The sequence below is a fragment of the Rhinatrema bivittatum genome, chromosome 6 (assembly GCF_901001135.1).
Source record: "Rhinatrema bivittatum chromosome 6, aRhiBiv1.1, whole genome shotgun sequence".
NCBI classification, from domain to species: Eukaryota; Metazoa; Chordata; class Amphibia; order Gymnophiona; family Rhinatrematidae; genus Rhinatrema; species Rhinatrema bivittatum.
Genome location: NC_042620.1, coordinates 198,649,822 through 198,669,707, shown reverse-complemented (window position 1 = coordinate 198,669,707; position 19,886 = coordinate 198,649,822). Strand labels below are relative to the sequence as shown.

Below are 19,886 nucleotides of genomic sequence, written 5' to 3'. Positions count from 1 at the left end.
CTCCACAATGCGCTGGGCCAGGCCCGGTATGGCCTGCAAGGCATTGAGTTGTGCTGGATCCATGGAGTTAGCAATCTGTTATTGTTTGGGATAGTTGTGGGTGGATCCTTGGGTCGGTGGCAGATGACCACGCCACCGGGGGAAGGTCCTGAGAGGGACCACCGGTCAGGCTCAGAGTTTGGAAATGGACACACACTAGTTCTTTTACTAAACAGTATACTGAACCACCAGAGGTGGCAGTAGTGAGCTGGACGTGCCCAGCTGGGCTGTAGTCCCTCAGATACTGGAACAGCGATCCCAGGATGGCAGAGCTATAGAGAAACTAAGTATAGTGAGTAGGCAGGGTATGCAGAGATCAGGAATACTCACACAATAGTCTCTTGAAGCAGCCCAGGAGCTGGAATGGATTAGGCTCTTGAGGAGTGAGTACCTGGTTCCAGGGAAAGCTCTGAGAGAAAGATGGTAACTCACTGGTGTTGTAGGCAGCTATGACTTCCTGGCAGAAGTGGTATTCAGAAGCAGGTCCGAGAACGTGGGCCCTCGAGGAGTGAGTACCGGTTCCAGACTGCGACCTGAAAGGCAAAAGAGAAACGAGGCCCCTGAGGAGTGGGTACCCCGGTAAGTCTGAGGAGGCAGAGTAGCTAGGAGCGTAAGAAACCTTTCCTTGCTAACTCGATTAGTTAGCGAATTCAGAGACCTTAAATATCCGGTGCGGATGACATCATCTCAGGGGGTCGCCCCTGAGGTTCGCGCCACTGCTGGTACTTGAGTCGGGGCCACGCCGCGCGCGCGCTCTTAGGCTTCTGGGAAACATGGCAGAATGCAGCGTCTTGCCGGTCCGGGGACACCGGAGGAGGGTGGCAAGATGATGCTGTGGCAGCCAAACATCCAGCAAGCAAAGAGGGAGTCGCCAAAGAGGTAAGGTGGGCGGAGTGGAGACGTCGGGCAGCTACAGTCGTAACAGCCACCAGTAGTACCGGGATAAGAGCTCTAGCATGTGGAGTCTGCCGGGGTGGCCAGCCGTTAGGGAATCGTGTGCCCAGGACAAGACCTTCCTACGAAGGTGGTGTGGTACGACTGTCTTGCCAATGGGTACTACATCTGTGGCAGAGAGAAGGACTTTTGTGGGGTCCAAGATGAACTGGGGAACAACCGGTGAGTCCTCCGTTTCACAGGTCCGGGATAGAGCGTCCGCTTGGGCGTAGGCTGGGCGATATCGCAGAGTGAAGTTGAATCTGCTAAAGAACAGCGACCAGCGGGCTTGCCGGGGATTCAAGTGCTGGGCCTGGCAGAGATATTCTAGATTTTTGTGGTCGGTATATACTGTGACGGGGTGTTGTGCCCCTCTAACCACTGCCGCCACTCCTCAAATGCCATTTTTATTGCTAGAAGTTCTTTGTCCCTGATGCCATAGTTCTTTTCGGCGGGAGATAACTTCCGGAAGAAGTAGGAGCATGGTAGTAGAGCTCTGGTGTCAGAGTGCTGACTGAGTACAGCTCCTACTGCCACATCCGAGGCGTCCACCTCCACCACAAACGGGATCAGGGTGGCGGAGACAGGGCTCTTGGAGGAAAGCCTGTTTCAAATCTTCAAATGCCTGGAGTGCTTCAGGCGGCCAAAGTTTGGCGTTGGAACCTTTTCTTGTAAGGGCGATGAGAGGCGCAACCAACTGAGAATACTGGGGAATAAAGTGTCGGTAAAAGTTGGCAAATCCGAGGAAACGCTGGAGGGCATGGAGACCTTCTGGGCGTGGCCAGTCTCGGATGCTAACCACCTTCTCAGGGTCCATATGGAAGCCGGTGGTAGACACAATATATCCCAGGAAGGGAAGGGATTTGCGCTCGAACAGACACTTGTTGAGTTTAGCAAAGGGACGATGATCATGGAGGCGCTGCAGGATGCAGCATGCTTCTAAGGCAGAGAACGCTGGTCTGAACTGGACTTAAATAGTCAGGACGTCTGACGTTATTTTCGGGGGCCGGGCTGAGGTTTAAGATGCCACACACGCATGCCTAGGGAGGCGTGCACAGGAAGCCTGTCAGCATCGGGGTACCGAGGGGTACTCGGTATCGGGGCCTGCTGGAGCAGGTAAGGAGTGCCGGCTGTGGGGAACCGTGGCCAGGATTCCCAACAGAAATTCCTTATTAAACAACCCCCCCCCCCCTGCATTAACAATAATTGCCGAAACCCCCACAGAAAGCTTTAGGAATGGGAGTCCAGGAAAGCTCTGAACTGAGACGGCTCAAAAAACAAATATTTGGAAGTCTGAAATTTGATCAGACATTTACAAGGATATCTTAAATTGAAACTTGCTCCTTATGATATCACTTCTGATCTCATAGCAAGAAATTTCCTCCGCCATTCTTGAGTGGCTTTTGTAACATCTGGAAACATCCAAACATTTTGGTCATAGAATAACTGAGATCTATTCCTAAAAAAGAATCTCAAAACAGTGTTTCTCTCGTATAGGAAAAGTAAGGTTACCAATAATGTTTTCCTATTATTGATGTTAGTTTCTTGAGTAAGTTCCAAAATGTCCAGTATATTTAAAGAAGTATCTTGTACAGCATCTTCAGAAATCACTTCAGTAGAGGAAGGTAGGTAAAATATTTTTGTTATTGCTGGAATAGCTTCCAATGGAAACTTTAGAATCTGAGTCAAATAATTCTTAAATACTTCCTTTGGGGATACCAATTTAAGGTATGGGAAATTCGAAACCTTCAGGTTCAAAAGTCTCAAGGAATTTTCCAGAATTTCCACCTTCTTCAAGTAAATAATATCTACATGAACCAGTTTATTTTGAACCGCTTCAGCAGTTGTCAATCGCACATCCAAATCTCTCATTTTTACATCCAAAGTAGAAATATCAGACTCCATTGTCTGTGTTCTGGTATTGGTCTCCGTCAGAACTGTTGTTAAGGAAAAAATAGCTTTTTCTAACGATACCAGGGTATTCCATATGGAGTCTAAGGAAATAATTGTTGGTTTAATTAGAGAGATTTGTGATAAAGAGCATATATTAGAACTAGGGATGTGAATAGTTTTTTGATGATTTAAAATATCGTCCGATATTTTTTTAAATTGTCATTAATTGTTAAAGAGTGCGATACAATAGAAATTTCACCAATTTATCGTGAAAAAATCGTTAATCGGGTTAGTGCACACTAACGGGAGTTAGGGCACAACCTAAAAATCCACCCCGACCCTTTAAAACTGCTCCCTTAGCCTCTACCACCCTCCCGATCCCCCCAAAAGCGTTTTAAAATTACCTGGTGGTCCAGTGGGCCCCGGGAGTGATCTCCCACTCTCGGGCCGTTGGCTGCCACTAATAAAAATGGCGCCGATGGCCCTTTGCCCTTACCATGTGACAGGGTAACCGTGCCATTGGCCGGCCCCTGTCACATGGTAGGAGCACTGGACGGCTGGTGCCATTTTTAAAGATGGCACCAGCCGTCCGCTGGATGGCCCGCACCAGCGGGGGTCCGGGGGCGATCTCCCACACGCGTGATGTCAGGAGCCAGGAAACAAAATGGCGCCGGTGCTACCTTTGCCCTGTCACATGATAAGGGCAAAGGGCCACCGGCGCCATTTCTCAACGCAGCGGTGGCCAGAAAGCGGGAGGAGATCACGTCGGGACCCCCCCACTGGTCCCCAGGTAATTTAAAACATTTTGGGGGGGGGTTCGGGAGGGTGGGGGATTTGTTTTAAAGGTTCGGGTGGGTTTTAGGGTTTTTTTGGTGTGCCGGTTTTCCTGCCGTCCCCCGATTTATGATTTTTAACTATTTTTAGAAAAAAAAAAACTCGATGATCAGATTTCCCTCCCCCCAGCCAAAATCGATCGTTAAGACGATCGATTACACGATTCACACCTCTAGGAGATTCTGGGAGCAGGACAGAGGGCCCCTTGCTCCCGGCAAAAAAAAAAAAAAAGGTACTGGGGGGAATGTGGAGAGTCGGGGGAAGGGAGGGTATTTGCGGCCATTTGACTTGTTAGTGGGAGGGAAAAGAGGGGGTAGGCTATTCACAAAAATAGGAAAAAGAATTAAAAACCGGCCCAGGGAGCCTCTGCTACCAGAAATGTTTTTGGGGTGACACGAGAATGGCCCAGTAGGGCCTTCATAAGATATTGTGGGGGGAGGGAGAGGAAGGAGATTACCCCAGAGCCCCCTAGATTTGAAAGTTTTCCATTTTTCTTGTTATGACAGACCTACTTAGCCGCTTATCTTTTAAAGATATGTGGTTAAGAAGCATGTTATCCAGCCACACATGGCTGGATACCTTAAAAACATAAACGGCTGTATTCAAATAATAATACAAATATAGCCGTTTATGTTTTTAAATTATCCGGCTATGTGTAGTGTCAATAATTTCTGGACTCAAAGCTAGGGCAACAAGAACACTTCGACTCAGCAAGAGGTTTTTAAATTTAGTTTATTCAGCTTTTTAAAGAAGAGTCAAAGACAAGTGTTCCTGGGAGTTGCTATATGCCCTCTATCTGTAATAACTAGAAAAATAAATCTCTTCCCTCTTTAAAATTACGTCATCTCTCATCCCTAATATTCACTTTCCCCATACTTTTTCACCTGGTTTCTGTCCGTTGAGATAGGCATTTGTAAGACAAAAGCTTGCATCCTGGTTTCATGCGAACCCAGCTTCAGTGTATTATGAAGTAAATGTTACCATTGAATATGTTGGTGCCAGTAGGTCTACTTCAGGGATATTCTGCAAGTCATGCTCAGAAAGACACTCAAAGTTCATTCACCTCTGACAGGCCACAGTACAGCAGAGGCGTCTGGGTATTTTTCCTTCCTAATATTGTGTATCTGATCAATCATATTCTTCATGTCCCTCTTGGAACACCGTTAATGGACATAGTGAATGCTTGTGGGAGTATCATTCATATTAATTAGGAATCTAGAGGGACACACACCTATGCACTACACCTGATAAATACCAAGGTTAGTGGTTAGGACACACTTTAAGTTCCTTTGTCATGGCTCATCATCGAAGACTGGTTGATGGAACACCTGTCCATTAACGGTGTTCCAAGAGGGACATGAAGAATATGATTGATCAGATACACAATATTAGGAAGGAAAAATACCCAGACGCCTCTGCTGTACTGTGGCCTGTCAGAGGTGAATGAACTTTGAGTGCCTTTCTGAGCATGACTTGCAGAATATCCCTGAAGTAGACCTACTGGCACCAACATATTCAATGGTAACATTTACTTCATAATACACTGAAGCTGGGTTCGCATGAAACCAGGATGCAAGCTTTTGTCTTACAAATGCCTATCTCAACGGACAGAAACCAGGTGAAAAGAAGATCCTCATAGCCTGAGAACTGTAAGCAAGTATATTCAGCAGGACATTTATCCTGCTGAATATATGGGACAAGTTATCCGGCTAACCTTAGCTGGATAACTTGTCTACTAACCGCCCTACCAAACAGGGACCTCTGAGTAATTTGACTCCTTGTTGAACAGTGAATATTTGAAATCGAGATGTGGCTTCTGGGCCCCTATCAGGATTACCTGGCCTGGGGGTTACACAAAAAAATAGATCAACTATTGGTGATCTGATGGGTGTTTGTGACCCTGACTGGCCACTGTCAGAGGTGGAATGCTCAGCTTTATGGACCTTGGTCTGACCCAGCATGGCATTTCTTATGTTCCTATGTTCCTTCTGCTACCCCTGTCCTCTAGTTTAAATGCCTGATGACATATGACCTGGACTTCTTGCTTAGGATTCTCTTTCCTGCCATGGACAGATGTAGAGCGAAAGCTCTGTCACTGATGTGTAATAGTAGTTGATGATAAGTTATATAATTCTCTGATAATTTAAAAATAATTTAAAAACTATTTTTAAATTATCAGAGAATTATATAACTTATCATCAACTACTATTACACATCAGTGACAGAGCTTTCGCTCTTGATTTTTTTGATTATTATGTAGGTCGCTGAATTCAGTGGTGTATTTTTTTGATATATATGGACAGATGTAGGCCATCTTTACTGTATAGCCTTTAACTGTTCCATATATGATCTCAGCCCCCAATATATACAAAGCCTTCATCTTTACATCAAGTATTGAATTTGTCTATATGTCTTAGTCTTTGCCATTTTTAAGAGTCTGTAAATCTTTCTTTACTGCTTGGATGCTGTTATTAGAGTGGGCATTGGTCCCTAGATGGATGATAACATAGGCTACAATTGGGAATATTCCAGTAATAGAAGATTCCTGAGATAGTAGTGTGACTTAGGAGTGTCAGGGAAGTACATCCCCTAAAAGGTGGGTTAGTTTCATTAGAATATAAAGGGTGACTCCACGAGTCACTGGGAGAAATTGTAGAAAGAGTGACATCTTGAAGGGACCCATGGAGAGTATCCAAAGGCTGGACTCTGCTCTGGGGATTCTTGCTTCTGAAGGAGAGGGTGCTCTCCTATAAGACTGCTAAAGAGTGGAAGAAGGAGAAATCTAACCCAGGAATCAAGGAGAAGATTGCTTTTTACAAGCCTGCCACCAGTGAGCAATTGAGGGTGAAAGAATAAGGAGATTTTGCAAACATCCTTTTGGGGCTAAAGCTGTAAAGGCCTTTATGGAAAGTCATGAAGATACCAGTGTTTGGAAAGTGATTTGAGAAGCATAAGAAACTGTACTCACTTTGAGACTTTTGGAACTTCTGGATTTTTCCTGCCTTGACTATGTGTTCTGGACTGTCTCCATTACTGTATGCTGACTGGTTTTATTCTTCTTCTGAGTTAAAACTACTTTATGTTTGGAACACAACAACTTGAGTGTGGACTAGTTATTTCTTGAGCACGATCCTCTTGGGGCCATGAAGGAATATCCTATCCCCCACACAGAATCTGTCTCTCTAACCTGTAACAAGTAGATCTGGGCTGAGCAGGGTTTGGAAGTATGACACTCTTGTGGGGGGAGAGAATGGTTACAGTGATAATTAGTGACAACTGTCAATTTAATGTGATATCCAGCACGGGATTCTGCAACATCTCACATTACAATGGAAATGATTGCTCTGACTTTTGATCATTCTATATTGCTGATTGCTAGTAAAACCCTGACATAAATTATTGTGACAAATTTACAATTACATGTCACCACCTGAGGTAACATGACAGCATTGTTCCATTTTTCTACCATGTGGTAGAGGTTTAGAAGATGGTGACTTTTTAACATAAAGCAGTAAAGAGAAACCACCCTATCACTTTATATTTTCAATTAAGTACCAAAGGAGACCAGTTACATTACCAACCAGCTAGGATATTGAATTACAGTATTCTACAGTCAGAACCCTGCTTCAGTTATCAACCACTTCTCTCACTAGGACATTTTTTCTAGACTAACATTCCTTTTACAATTTCTTTTCCCAGGTGTACAGAGGGTATGTGGATGACCCCAGGAATACGGACAATGCCTGGATAGAAACAATTGCCATTAATGTGCACTTCGAAGACCAGGATGACCTAGAGCTAGAAGAGCTAAATTCTGTAAGACTTTTAGTACTTTTGTTCTTATTGAACATTCTTTTCTGTATAATGAAACCAATGGCATGGGCCATGGTGTGCAAAGGACATCTTGTCAAAATTTTGTATCCAAAGCATTTTATTTAATTTTTTTCACTATTCTGGTTTGGTAGTGTACTGATACTAAAAGTTTTGCTTTGGTGGTGATAATTTTGAAATTGTTTTGGTCATGTTTTCTGAATTAACATCCTCCTCAATCTGACAGTCTAGGCAAATGCCAACAATAAAGATCTGGAGGACTGGAGATGGACAGATATGATTCCTCTTCACATACATGGAAATAAGGAGGCTGAGAACTACAGGCCAGTTAGTCTGACCACTGAGGAGAGCAAATTAATAGTATTACTGCTAAAACAGATGATAGTGCAGTTTCTGGAATCCAGTAGATAGCAAGATCCAAGGCAGCATGGTTTTACCAGAGTTAGGTTTTGTCAGACAAATCTAATCAATGTCTTTGATTGCATGATCAGAGAGCTGGATCAGGGGAAAGCACTAGATTTAGTGGATTTTACTAGGGCCTTTGACATGATTCCAAATAGGTGATTTATAAATAGAGTGACCTTGGTATGAGCCCTAGAGTGAATGACTAGGTTAGAAACTGGTTGAGTGGGAGGAGACAAAGGGTAGTAGTAAATGGAGTTCACTATGAGGAGGGGGTATTACTACCCATAGGGCTATATCCTTGGACCAGATGTTTTCAACATTTTTGTGAATGACATTGCAGAAGGATTGTCAGGAAAGGTTTGCTTTTTGCTGATGAAACCAAAATATGCAATAGTGTATACAGCCAGGAAGGTGTGGAAAACATAAGGAGGGATCTAGTAAAGCTTGAGGAATGGCCTATGATCTTACAGCTAAACTTTAATGCTAAAAAGGTAGAGTTATGCATTTAGGATGTAAAAACTCAAGGGATAGATACACTATAGGGGATGAAATTCTTCTAAGCATGAAAGAAAAGTGGGATCTGGGAGTGATCATATAAGGTAGCTTAAGGTAGCCAAACAGATGGATAAAACAGCAGCAAAGGCCAGAAAGATGCTTGGATGCATAGGGACAGGAATGGTCAGTAGTTAGCCGGATAAGTGTATGTGGCTAGCTAGGGCACCTCTGTGGCCTGACCAGGTTAGCTGAATAAGTTATCCAGTTAACTCTGAATGTTGGAATTAGCCAGATAACTTATCCAGCTAACTCGACTCCTCCCCAATGCAAGGATACTTTACTTAGGAAACTAGGTTAGAAAAATAATAAACATTATGGGATAGATTTAAAAAATTTGCGCGATTGCGTACTTTTGTTCGCGCACCAGGCGCAAACAAACGTACGCTGGATTTTATAAGATACGTGCGTAGCCGCACGTATCTTATAAAATCCGGGGTCGGCGCGCGCAAGGGGGTGCACATTTGTGCAACCTGCACGCGCCGAGCCCAGTGCACGCTGCCTGTTCCCTCCGAGGCCGCTCCGATTTCGGAGCGGCCTCGGAGGGAACTTTCCTTCGCCCTCCCCCCACCTTCCCCTCCCTTCCCCTACCTAACCCAGCCACCCCGGCCCTATCTAAACCCCCCCCCTTACCTTTGTTGGCAGATTTACGCCTGCTAAAAGCAGACGTAAATCTGCGCGCGCCAGCAGGCTGCTGGTGCGCCATCACCCGACCCGGGGGCTGGTCCCAAGGCCTCGACCACGCCCCCGGGCTGGCGCCACGCCCCCAGGCTCCCCCCGAAACACCGCGGCATGCCCCCGAAACGCCACGTCGTTTCGGGAACGCCCCCGACACGCCCCCTCCCCGCTCCTTTTACGAAGCCCCGGGACTTACGCGCGTCCTGGGACTCTGTGCATGCCGGCGGCATATGCAAAATAGGTGCGCCGGCGCGCGAGGGCCCTGCGCGCGTAAATCCAGCTGGATTTGCGCGCGAGGGCCCTGCGCGCGTAAATCCGGCTGGATTTACGCGCTCAGGGCATTTAAAATCCGCCCCTATATATGCAGTTACATGATTCTATATACTAGGACTGTACTGGTGTGACCAGACCCAATAGCAGGGAGGAAAATGGAGACTTGGACAGTTATATCCGATCTAGGTAATGTAACCCTCTTTCTAGTTTAGAGGCCAGGAGGATAGGGGTACACAAGGGGCCTTGGGCCAATTCTCAGCTTTCTCCCTGTGGGATAGCACAAGCGGTCTGTATCTCTCCAGAGGACAGACACATGAATGGACTCTGATTTTCCTTATATAAAATTTACTTACCTTTAGCCACATTCAAACTCAGCATTTATTTTCAGTATTCACAGCTCAACATTTATCTTCAGTATTCACATTCATTCTTTACCTTCAGTGTTCACCTTCTTACAGGAGCTGCCTTCTCCTGGAGACAGAGGCCTGTCTGTTCCCAGCTGGTCCCAGACTCTTATTCCTGCTCTCCAGGATCTGCCCACTGAGCTACCTGTGTCTCTAGCTAAGGTGGACCAGACATCTAGCCTGGTCTATCTTAGCTAGAGCACTGGTTAAAGAGGGTTTTCAGGGACACTCCTTCGTACTCCTCCTATAACACAGTTTGGGGCCCGGGTCAGGAGTTCTTTATCCAATCTGGGGGGTGGGGGGGTATAAATCCTCCAGGGTCCAAGATGTCTCTACTTGTTGCCCCGGTGGGGAAATAGTTCTCTTTACACTTTAAAGGTTATGAGCACCAACAAAATAAACTGGAGGCTCAAAGTAAGTGTCCAAAATACAATTTTTACTGTGAAATTTTTTGAATATCAAAGTAGCACTGTTCACATCAGTTCTTGGCAAAAGGATGGAATTTACAAATCCCAAATTTATCTGTGCACGTGTCTCTCAGTATTGGGCAGGGAAATTCTCACCCTCCAAGACTTGGAAAAGTAAGGTTCCCGGTTGGGCAAGGTATTCTTAGTTTGGAAGGAAAACCCCCTCCAAAAATACTGAGGGCAAAACAGGTTTCGGTCTTTGCACAGTCTCCCCAAAGTGTCTTTTTCACATGGTGAAGGTGCCAGATGGGTGTCCTCAAAATAGAATTTTATGTCTTACTCACAGTTGTCACAATGGGATTTTTCTTAGGAAAAGTCCAGTAACAGGGAACAGAGCATCTCTCTACAGATGTCCCTTTTTAGAAAGATAGTGTGGTCACAAACTTCCTCCTGGGAGCTCAGAAAAGAATTTTCACAAAAATGGCAAAAATAACACGAATTCTCCTATAGAAGGTCACCTCTGATGCAGCCCTGTGAGGGCTGGAGAGTATTGGAGTCTTCTCTGTCCCCTAATCTAACCTATCTGGCTGCTACCCGAAATCCTCCAGCCAGGGCTCTCACAAGAATGAATCCTAAAAAAGGCAAAAATATCCAAAATTCTAACACAAATATGGAATTAGCACCCAGAAAGGCACTGGTCCCCTTCCCACTAGGATCAATATCCTAGTGGGAAGGGGACCAGTGCCTTTCTGGGTGGGAAAACCAGTACCCAAGCAGGAGAGCAAACTAAAAAAAACCCTACTCCTACTCTCTCTAACTCCTAACAAAAATGCCACACTGTAAAATGCTGCAGGCCACTTTTAGAATGGCAGGAGCTTGCCATTCCAACATCCTCAGTGGAGGAATTGTTATGAATTGGGTACCCCTCCCTCCACTCTCTTTCCTTTCTTAGCTCAAAGGGTTCAAAACTAGGGACAAGTAGTGATGATCCCAAAGGGTCGTCACACCTTACAGCCCCTTCCCATGCAAGATCAGGTGACACTGCTGAGGAATGTTAGCCTGTGGCTGCCTGGTCTTGGAGAAGACATTTTGTTATCACTCTTCTAATATTCTTGATGGCTGAATAGTCAATCCCTAAGATTCACCCTTTCCATGAGATCACAGTGGTAGTCTCTGGACAGTGGTTTTGTCAGTCCATCTGTAACCATTCCTCCTGATTGGCAGTATTCAAGTTTAATGGTGCCCTTCTCTCAGAAGGTGGTGCTTCCCATCAATGTGCATGGTGCAAGAGCTCACCTTCTTGGTTTGTGCCTGTTTTATGCAATCCAAGCTAGGCAAGTAGCCAAAGACTATGCACAGAAGTACTGTCAAGACAATAACAAGATGTTCACACCAACTGTCACTCACTTCCCTTTCTGTATTTTATTGGACCTTGAATGTCTGCTTACACTTGCCATCCTGGTAGTGTAAGTATCCAGGTCTTGTTCTTGTGAAGGAAGTTTATCTCTTTCTGCTCTTTACCTTCACATCTGGACAGGGTCTCAGTATTCTCCCAGGTTGAAGGTTCTGCTGCCTTTTGGACTTGGGCCATTTACTAGAGTCTGTGAAGCAGTGTTCTCTTTGTTGTCTGGATGGAACATTGGAATTTGAGCTCTTTAGGTTCCACCCCTTCAGTATCATCTGGACTGTTCAAAGTCTCCTTCTTCTTTGCTTCAGCTGCTTGCTCCACAGTCTCATCTGATTTCACATTGACACTGTCAGCCCTGGATTAACCATTAAGTAAAATAAGCATGGGTGTAAGGCACCAAGGGAAGGGGGAGAGCACAACCAAATGTTGAAAATTTGTATTTTTTTCTGTTGCCACCTAGTTATAAGGAAATAATTTGCTGATACTGTTTACTGCTATTTAGTGTTGAATAAATACATTTCTTTAAAAAGTTTATATTTAATATAATTGTGGGGTCTGACCTGGAAGAAAACTGAATTTTTAATCTCTTATTTCTTCTTCAACACTCATTGAGTGTTAATGTCTCATCGGTTAAGCAATGAAGAGCCGAAGGGGCACCATTGTTGGACTGTGCTTAGGATATCAGTTGGCTTTTACCTGGCCCTGAGTTCTGTCTGTTCTGGCCTTGTAGGTGTCATGACATTTCCTAAATCCTTGCATGTCTCATCAAAGTTCTGGCTTACTATTTCCTTGTCTGTCCCATGGACTAGGACCCTGTATCCCTTGCTCTGTTCATTGTATTCCATCAGTATGCCCTCTGGGCTCTATTTGTCATTTTGGAGTGCTTCTCACTTAAGACATTTATGTGAGCTCTGCAGCCAAATATCTTCAGGTGATTCACGGCAAGTTTTCTGCTATGACACATTTTGTGTTGTGTCACCTCATTTCCCCTTGTTGGTAGCAGGTTCTGCAGCAAATATCAGTCAACTGTATCTTTCCCCAAAACTCATTGGGAAAGCTGGTGTCCTGTAGCATGCTTTAAAGAGGTGTTGGTTAGACCGCCCTTAAAAGCCAGGACCAGGCATTTAGCCTGGTCTACCTTAAGCCACAGACAGGAATTGAGAACAGCAGAGCACCAGAGACAAGAGGGAAGCCTAGGGAAAGCTAATACTGCTGAACTGTGAGTTATATTGTTGCCTTTATTTTGTGAGCTACAAGGGCAAGCAGAGCTGTTTCTGTTTTGTTTTCTTGTCATTAATAAAGACATTTATAACAGAACAATCAGTGTCTAGCCTGACTCTGTTCAGCCCAAGACTGCTCATGGTGCCCATACATGCTGTTTGCCATCTCCACCAATGTGCATTTTTTCCTCTTGGCCTCACCATTCTCTTGGAGTGTAGTGCTCTGATGATCAATCCCTTGTCACTTGAGTTGTCCTGTTTATGCAAAACTTGTTGCTTGTCACTGCCATGTACTCCTTAGGTTTCTCCAGTGTTTTATTTTTGTGTCTCAAAAGGTAAGTCTTTATATACCTGGCGTAATCATCAATGATGATCAGGAAATCTGGGACACTGTTTTCACTGTGAATTAGCTCCAGAAGCTGATTGGAGTAGTGCATAAGAACATAAGAACATAAGAAATTGCCATGCTGGGTCAGACCAAATGTCCATCAAGCCCAGCATCCTGTTTCCAACAGAGGCCAAAACCAGGCCACAAGAACCTGGCAATTACCCAAACACTAAGAAGATCCCATGCTACTGATGCAATTAATAGCAGTGGCTATTCCCTAAGTAAAATTGATTAATAGCCATTAATGGACTTCTTCTCCAGGAACTTATCCAAACCTTTTTTGAACCCAGCTACACTAACTGCACTAACCACCTCCTCTGGCAACAAATTCCAGAGCTTTATTGTGCGTTGAGTGAAAAAGAATTTTCTCCGATTAGTCTTAAATGTGCTACTTGCTAACTTCATGGAATGCCTCCTAGTCCTTCTATTATTCGAAAGTGAAAATAACCGAGTCACATCTACTCGTTCAAGACCTCTCATGATCTTAAAGACCTCTATCATATCCCCCCTCAGCCGTCTCTTCTCCAAGCTGAACAGCCCTAACCTCTTCAGCCTTTCCTCATAGGGAAGCTGTTCCATCCCCTTTATCATTTTGGTTGCCCTTCTCTGTACCTTCTCCCTCGCAACTATATCTTTTTTGAGATGCGGCGACCAGAATTGTACACAGTATTCAAGGTGTGGTCTCACCATGGAGCGATATAGAGGCATTATGACATTTTCCGTTCTATTAACCATTTCCTTCCTAATAATTCCTAACATTCTATTTGCTTTTTTGACTGCTGCAGCACACTGAGCTGACAATTTTAAAGTATTATCCACTATGATACCTAGATCTTTTTCCTGGGTGGTAGCTCCTAATATGGAACCTAACATTGTATAACTACAGCAACGGTTATTTTTCCCTATATGCAACACCTTGCACTTGTCCACATTAAATTTCATCTGCATAAGTTGCTTTGCCTTGGAGATAGCACACATATGATATTATTTCTATGTATAGGGGTATCTTTAATTCCATCATTATCTGTTTGTTCAGCAAACATTTATTGCACCTAGGCATCTGTGCCTCTGATGCAGTACCATGTGTGTATGCAGTTCTGGTGCAGGGATTAGGTAATTGCTTTAGCTTCTTCATCTGTATAGATTGTTGCTCATAACCCACCATGCCATTATGCATGCCTTCTTTTGAATCAGGCATACGTTCTTGCAGAAGAGCACAATGAAGCCCTTACTTGTCAGGTGTTTTGCTATTCAGGTCTGGCATATACAGCACATCCTGCCTGAGAACTTTTTTGGTACCAGTTTAATCCAATCTAGCTGTTCAGGATCAGAACTGGATGTCTGCCATAAGGACCCCCTTGCCTCTAGGAGAAACATTGATCATAAAGTAGAAATGACTCAGCACTCTTCTGTGGCAGCAAGCAAGGAAAGGAGGTGGTTAGTGCAGTTAGTGTAGCTGGGTTCAAAAAAGGTTTGGATAAGTTCCTGGAGGAGAAGTCCATTAATGGCTATTAATCAATTTTATGTAACCCCTGGGTGGGACAGATTCTTTACTTGGCACCCAGGGGCACATAGAAAAAGGATCCATCCTTTATTTTCAGCTTAAAATACCTCTACAGTCTCTATGTACCTCTCTCTTGCTCCACAGATAGCTTTAGTCTCTGAGGCCAGACTTCCAGTTTGGGGATGAACAATAGCTCTTATAATCTGCTTTTTTTTTTTTTGCTGTCAAGCCCTGTTTCCATGTTTTAGTTCATAGCACTGCCAATTTACACTGTCTTTGCATCCAATAAATGCACAGGAGAAGAATGGTAATTTCCAACTTCTTTACTGATGTTTTATCAGATAATTGAACAATATTTACACTTCTCTCAATGGACTGATTAGCAGCAATAAATAATGACAGCAGATAGAATAAACTTGTGATTTTACATCTTCTAGCAAAGTCTCTTAATCACTGTCAGGCCGATTCAGTAAAGTCGCGGGAGAGCGGACAAACACCCGCTCTTCCGGCGCGCGCACCGGCCACTCGCTGGTGCGCGCGATACAGTATGCAAATTAGGTGGTGCGGTAGAAATAGGCAAAAGGAGGCGCTAGGGACACTAGCGCGTCCCTAGTGCCTCCTTTTAGCCCGGAGCGGCGGCTGTCAGCAGGTTTGACAGCCGAGCTCAATTTTGCTGGCATCGGTTCTCGAGCCCGCTGTCAGCCAAGGGCTTGGAAACTGGACGCCGGCAAAATTGAGCGTCCAGTTTTCAGCCCGACAGCTGCCGGCCCATTTAAAAAAAATTTTTCTTTTTTTTTTACCCTTCGGGACCTCCGATTTAATATCACCACTTTCCCGGTGCCGGCAGAAACTAGCGCCTACCTTTGGGTAGGCGCTAATTTCTTAAAGTAAAATGTGCGGCTTGGCTGCACATTTTACTTTCTGTATCGCGCGGGAATACCTAATAGGGCCATCAACATGCATTTGCATGTTGAGGGTGCTATTAGGTGCCGCGGGTTGGACGCACCTTTTCCGCCCCTTACTGGATAAGGGAAAACGCACGTTCAAGAGCAGGTTAACAGTGTGCTCCGTCGGAGCGCCCTATACTGTATCGGCCTGTGTGGAAGCATTCATCTATAGTGAAATTTCTTCTTCTCTCACTTAAAGTTAATTCAATCTTCCTTTACCTCCTAATTTAGCTCTTAAATCTTCCCACTGAAAGTGGTTAGAAAGTATAGAATCCTACTATTTAATGAGAACTTAGTCCCAGATTTAATATCTTCCAAGAAATCGTGTAGACATCCTGTAACCCTTTAGACAGCACTAAAAGGGTACTTCACTTGCTTTTTAGATTCTGTTAACTCCTTAGGCAGTGCCTGGTTTGCACTTCTCATCCCTTCATGTAAAACATCCCTCAATAGCAAAAAATTCTTGCTACCTTTATGTTGTATCTTCATTGTTTCTCCTGATAGTACACTTTACTGTGATCCCTTGCTTTAGATAGAATGTATAATCTTCTGTATCTTTCTGGATGAAAGACTTCCCTCTCCAAATGTTTGGTATGCGTACTTCAGGTACCATAAGTTATCAGTTCAAGTAGAACAAATTTTAGACTGAACCCAAAAAAGGGGGGAAAAATAAAGCAAGAAACAGGTGGGTGGAAGAAACCTTCCTTGCCTCCAAACAGAGGAGTTAATGCAAAAATATAATTCCTCTGCATTGGGTCACCAGACAGCTTAAATCCTCTGGAGGAGAGACAAAAGACTGCCAGAATCTTCCCTTAGACATGATCTAACCTCACATAGCAGACACCCCAATCCACTGAGAAGGAGTATCAAGGCTCTCACAGAGAATTCTCAAAAATTGATTTAAGAGAATCAAAAAATAAGCTTAAAATCTGGATAGACGACTCAGCAGAGGCTGACTCCTAAATGGGGAAACTTCCTTACTCCTTTCCTGTAAATTAGGAAAAATTAAAGCAGGAGACAGAGTGCAACCTGCTTCCTTGAAAAGGTAACTACAAAGCCACAACCTGTTAACTCAAATTCCATACTAAAGGATAGCAGGTGTGCTGGGATGATAAACAGCTAGGACACACCAATTGCATGTTCCCACATGGGGGAGCAAACCCCAAAACTCTCTCAATTATCTCTGCACAGAACCTCCCCAGTCAATTGGTACAGTCTTTTAGTAAGGGAAAACTGAAGGTCCCTTACATTTACATGAAAATCTGGGATAGAAAAATAATAAACATTATATATGGAGTTACAGGGCTCTGTACATAAGCACTGAACTGGTGTGTCCAGATACATTAGTCGGAAGAAGATGGAGTCTCAGACCTCTTAGTACAGATTATATGCTATCTAGGTAATTCTTACAGTCCAGCTCCTTCCCAAGCAGGATCAGATCTCTTCCTTTTGTGTCTGTCCCGAGCATGCTTGAATTCTGCTATTATTTTGGCTCCTATCACTTTCACTGGTAGTCTGTTCCAGGTGTCCACAGCCATGTCATTGGCAAAGTATTTTAAGATGGTCCTTATGAACAATGCCATATACAGTCTCATGTGCATTGACAGTACTGTATATTGTAAATATTGTTTGCCATGCATGTACTTGTTGGTTAGATTTGTTTAATTTTAATTGGAAACTTGCACTTGTTACATTCTGGTGATGCTAGACCTGTCTTCAGCCTTTGACACAGTAAATCATGATATACTTTAAAAAAGACTAGAAGAAATAGGACTACATAGCAAAACAATCGCCTGGTTCAGATCATATCTAAGTAATAGATTTTTTCAAGTACAGATCAAAAACGTAATGTCAGAGAAAATAAATCTTCAAACAGGAGTACCACAGGGGTCAGCTTTGTCCACAACCCTCTTTAACATTTACCTGCTTTCTTTGTGCCATCTGCTGGCAGGCCTGGGAATCATACATTACATATATGCTGATGTCATTCAACTAATCCTACCCATTGACAACACAATTGAAAAAACATTAAAACTAGCCAACATGTACCTAGACATTATCAAACAGCTATTAAACCAAATGGAGCTAGTAATTAACATAAAAAAAACAGAATTTCTACATTTAGAACGAAAAAATATTGAGGTCATTCAGACTCCAATAATGCTTAAAAATAACCAGAAAGTAGAATTAGCCGAGAAGGTACGGAACCTCGGTGTGATAATTGACACAGAACTCAGCCTTAAACAACACATATCACTAAAAGTTAAGGAAGGATACGCTAAACTTATGGTTCTCAGGAAACTAAAACCTTTACTAACACCTACAAACTTGCGAACAGTTCTACAAACACTAATATTTGCAAGCTCCGATTACTGCAATGCCCTGTTTTTAGGATTACCATACACAATGTTAAGACCACTCCAAATACTACAAAACTCTGCCACAAGAATACTTACTGGTAAAAGAAAAAGAGATCACATTACTGAAACTCTAGCAGAATTACACTGGCTACCCATAGAGCACAGAGTACAATACAAAACATTATGCGCAATACATAAATTAATTCATGACAATAAAGCAGAGTGGCTGAACACAGCACTGTGTGTACATGTCCCACATAGAAACCTGAGATCAGCTAACAAAGCTCTCCTAACCATCCCTTCTGTTAGGACAGCAAGACTGACCCAAGTTAGAGAACGGGTATTATCCTTAGTGGGACCTATACTATGGAACACCATGCCCCTAGAGATTAGACTACAAAGAAATTTCAAACTTTTTTAAAAAAAGTTTAAAAACCTGGCTTTTTAAACAAGCTTTTTACAAAGAGAACGGAGATTAGAAGAGTAGATAAAGCAGGCAGTAGAACATCAGCACACAGCACTTAGCCCAATAAGTGCATATTTGTTATTTTATTTCACCACTAGCAGAAGAGGAAATATACAGTTCAAAAGAGTTATACATGTAAATAAAATTGATGCATGTATAAAAGGACAAGATTTATTACATTTATTTACTTAGCATTTTTATATCAAATAGTCTTTTATTATGAAACTATGTAACCAAACCTTGATGGCAATTTTAGAACGTATTATCCTATATAATTCCCAACATTGTTATATGTGCCTCCCTGTAAACCGTTGTGATGGTAGTTATCTTAACGACAGTATAGAAAAGATTTTAAATAAATAAATAAGTAAATAAATAAGAAGCAATGTCCGCAAATCATTCTCTCTTTTTTTTTTGGCAGCATCTCTATAGCTATGATCCAGATGTTTCTATCCGGTGGCAAGTAGTGGACCAGAAAATTCCACTCTATGCAAATCACAAAGAAATTCTCCAGCAAGCAGCTGACTTCTTTCAAGCTTATTATTGAAATGCTGAAGATTACTTCCTAAGTCTTGGCAGATCTGTCTTGAGTAATTGGAGAAAGAATGGAATTCTACAGGTCTCCTTCACCCATGAACTTTCCTCTCGCAAGTCGCTGTACACTGAGGTTTTGCAGTTAGACTTTAACTTGCAGTAATATGAAGATTTGTTTTTTTTACTTGATAAGCTAATTTATGAATTGCTAATCTTTGTATATTAAAAACATGCTCAATGAATGGGTCTTCTATACTTTGAAATGCATCATTCAGAAGAGTAAAGTATATATATACTTCCCTCTCCTGCATCAGTAGTCCAAAAGCTCTCATTCTTTAAAGAAAAGCAGCTCACTGTAGTCGCACATATGGGTGATGTCATTGGATGGTGCCAATCTGTACATGATTTCCAAAATTTTGCAGGAAATTCTTGGTGATCTATCTGAGCATGGGTGACAATTCCTGCACTTCTGTAGTTCCTAGCATACCACAGTTAGTCATTTTCCCGTGATAGACATTGGAGAGTTTTATTTTAGCTGCTGTTTTACTGCATTGTTTGCTCCAAAGTGATTTTTTTTCTCTCTTTCTATGCTTTTTCTTTTCTTTCCAGTCTGTGTTAGTATTTGTCTTTCCTGCTTAACTTTTAATTAGTTTTTCAGAGTCCTTTTGTTTTCTAAACCTGATTTTCTCCAAAGCTTTTATAGGCCTTCAGGTTGATTCCCTTTTTTCTCATTGATTATCTTTACTTGAGAGAAACATTTCTTTGGATTCTGGGTTTTATTTTTCTGATGATGACATAAAAGAAGACCAA

The 19,886-nt window shown here is 43.1% G+C and overlaps 1 protein-coding gene across 1 annotated transcript in view; it reads left to right on the top strand.

The window, feature by feature from the left end:
* The window catches only part of LOC115094671 (transient receptor potential cation channel subfamily M member 2-like), a 46,410-nt gene extending 27,195 nt beyond the window's left edge, over nt 1–19,215 (top strand). The window contains exons 4-5 of the mRNA XM_029607924.1: nt 7,399–7,515; nt 18,964–19,215. Of these exons, the coding sequence (XP_029463784.1) occupies nt 7,399–7,515; nt 18,964–19,089 (243 nt within the window). The 3' untranslated portion in view covers nt 19,090–19,215. The remainder of the gene's footprint in view (nt 1–7,398; nt 7,516–18,963) is intronic.
* Nucleotides 19,216–19,886: the final 671 nt, after the last annotated feature.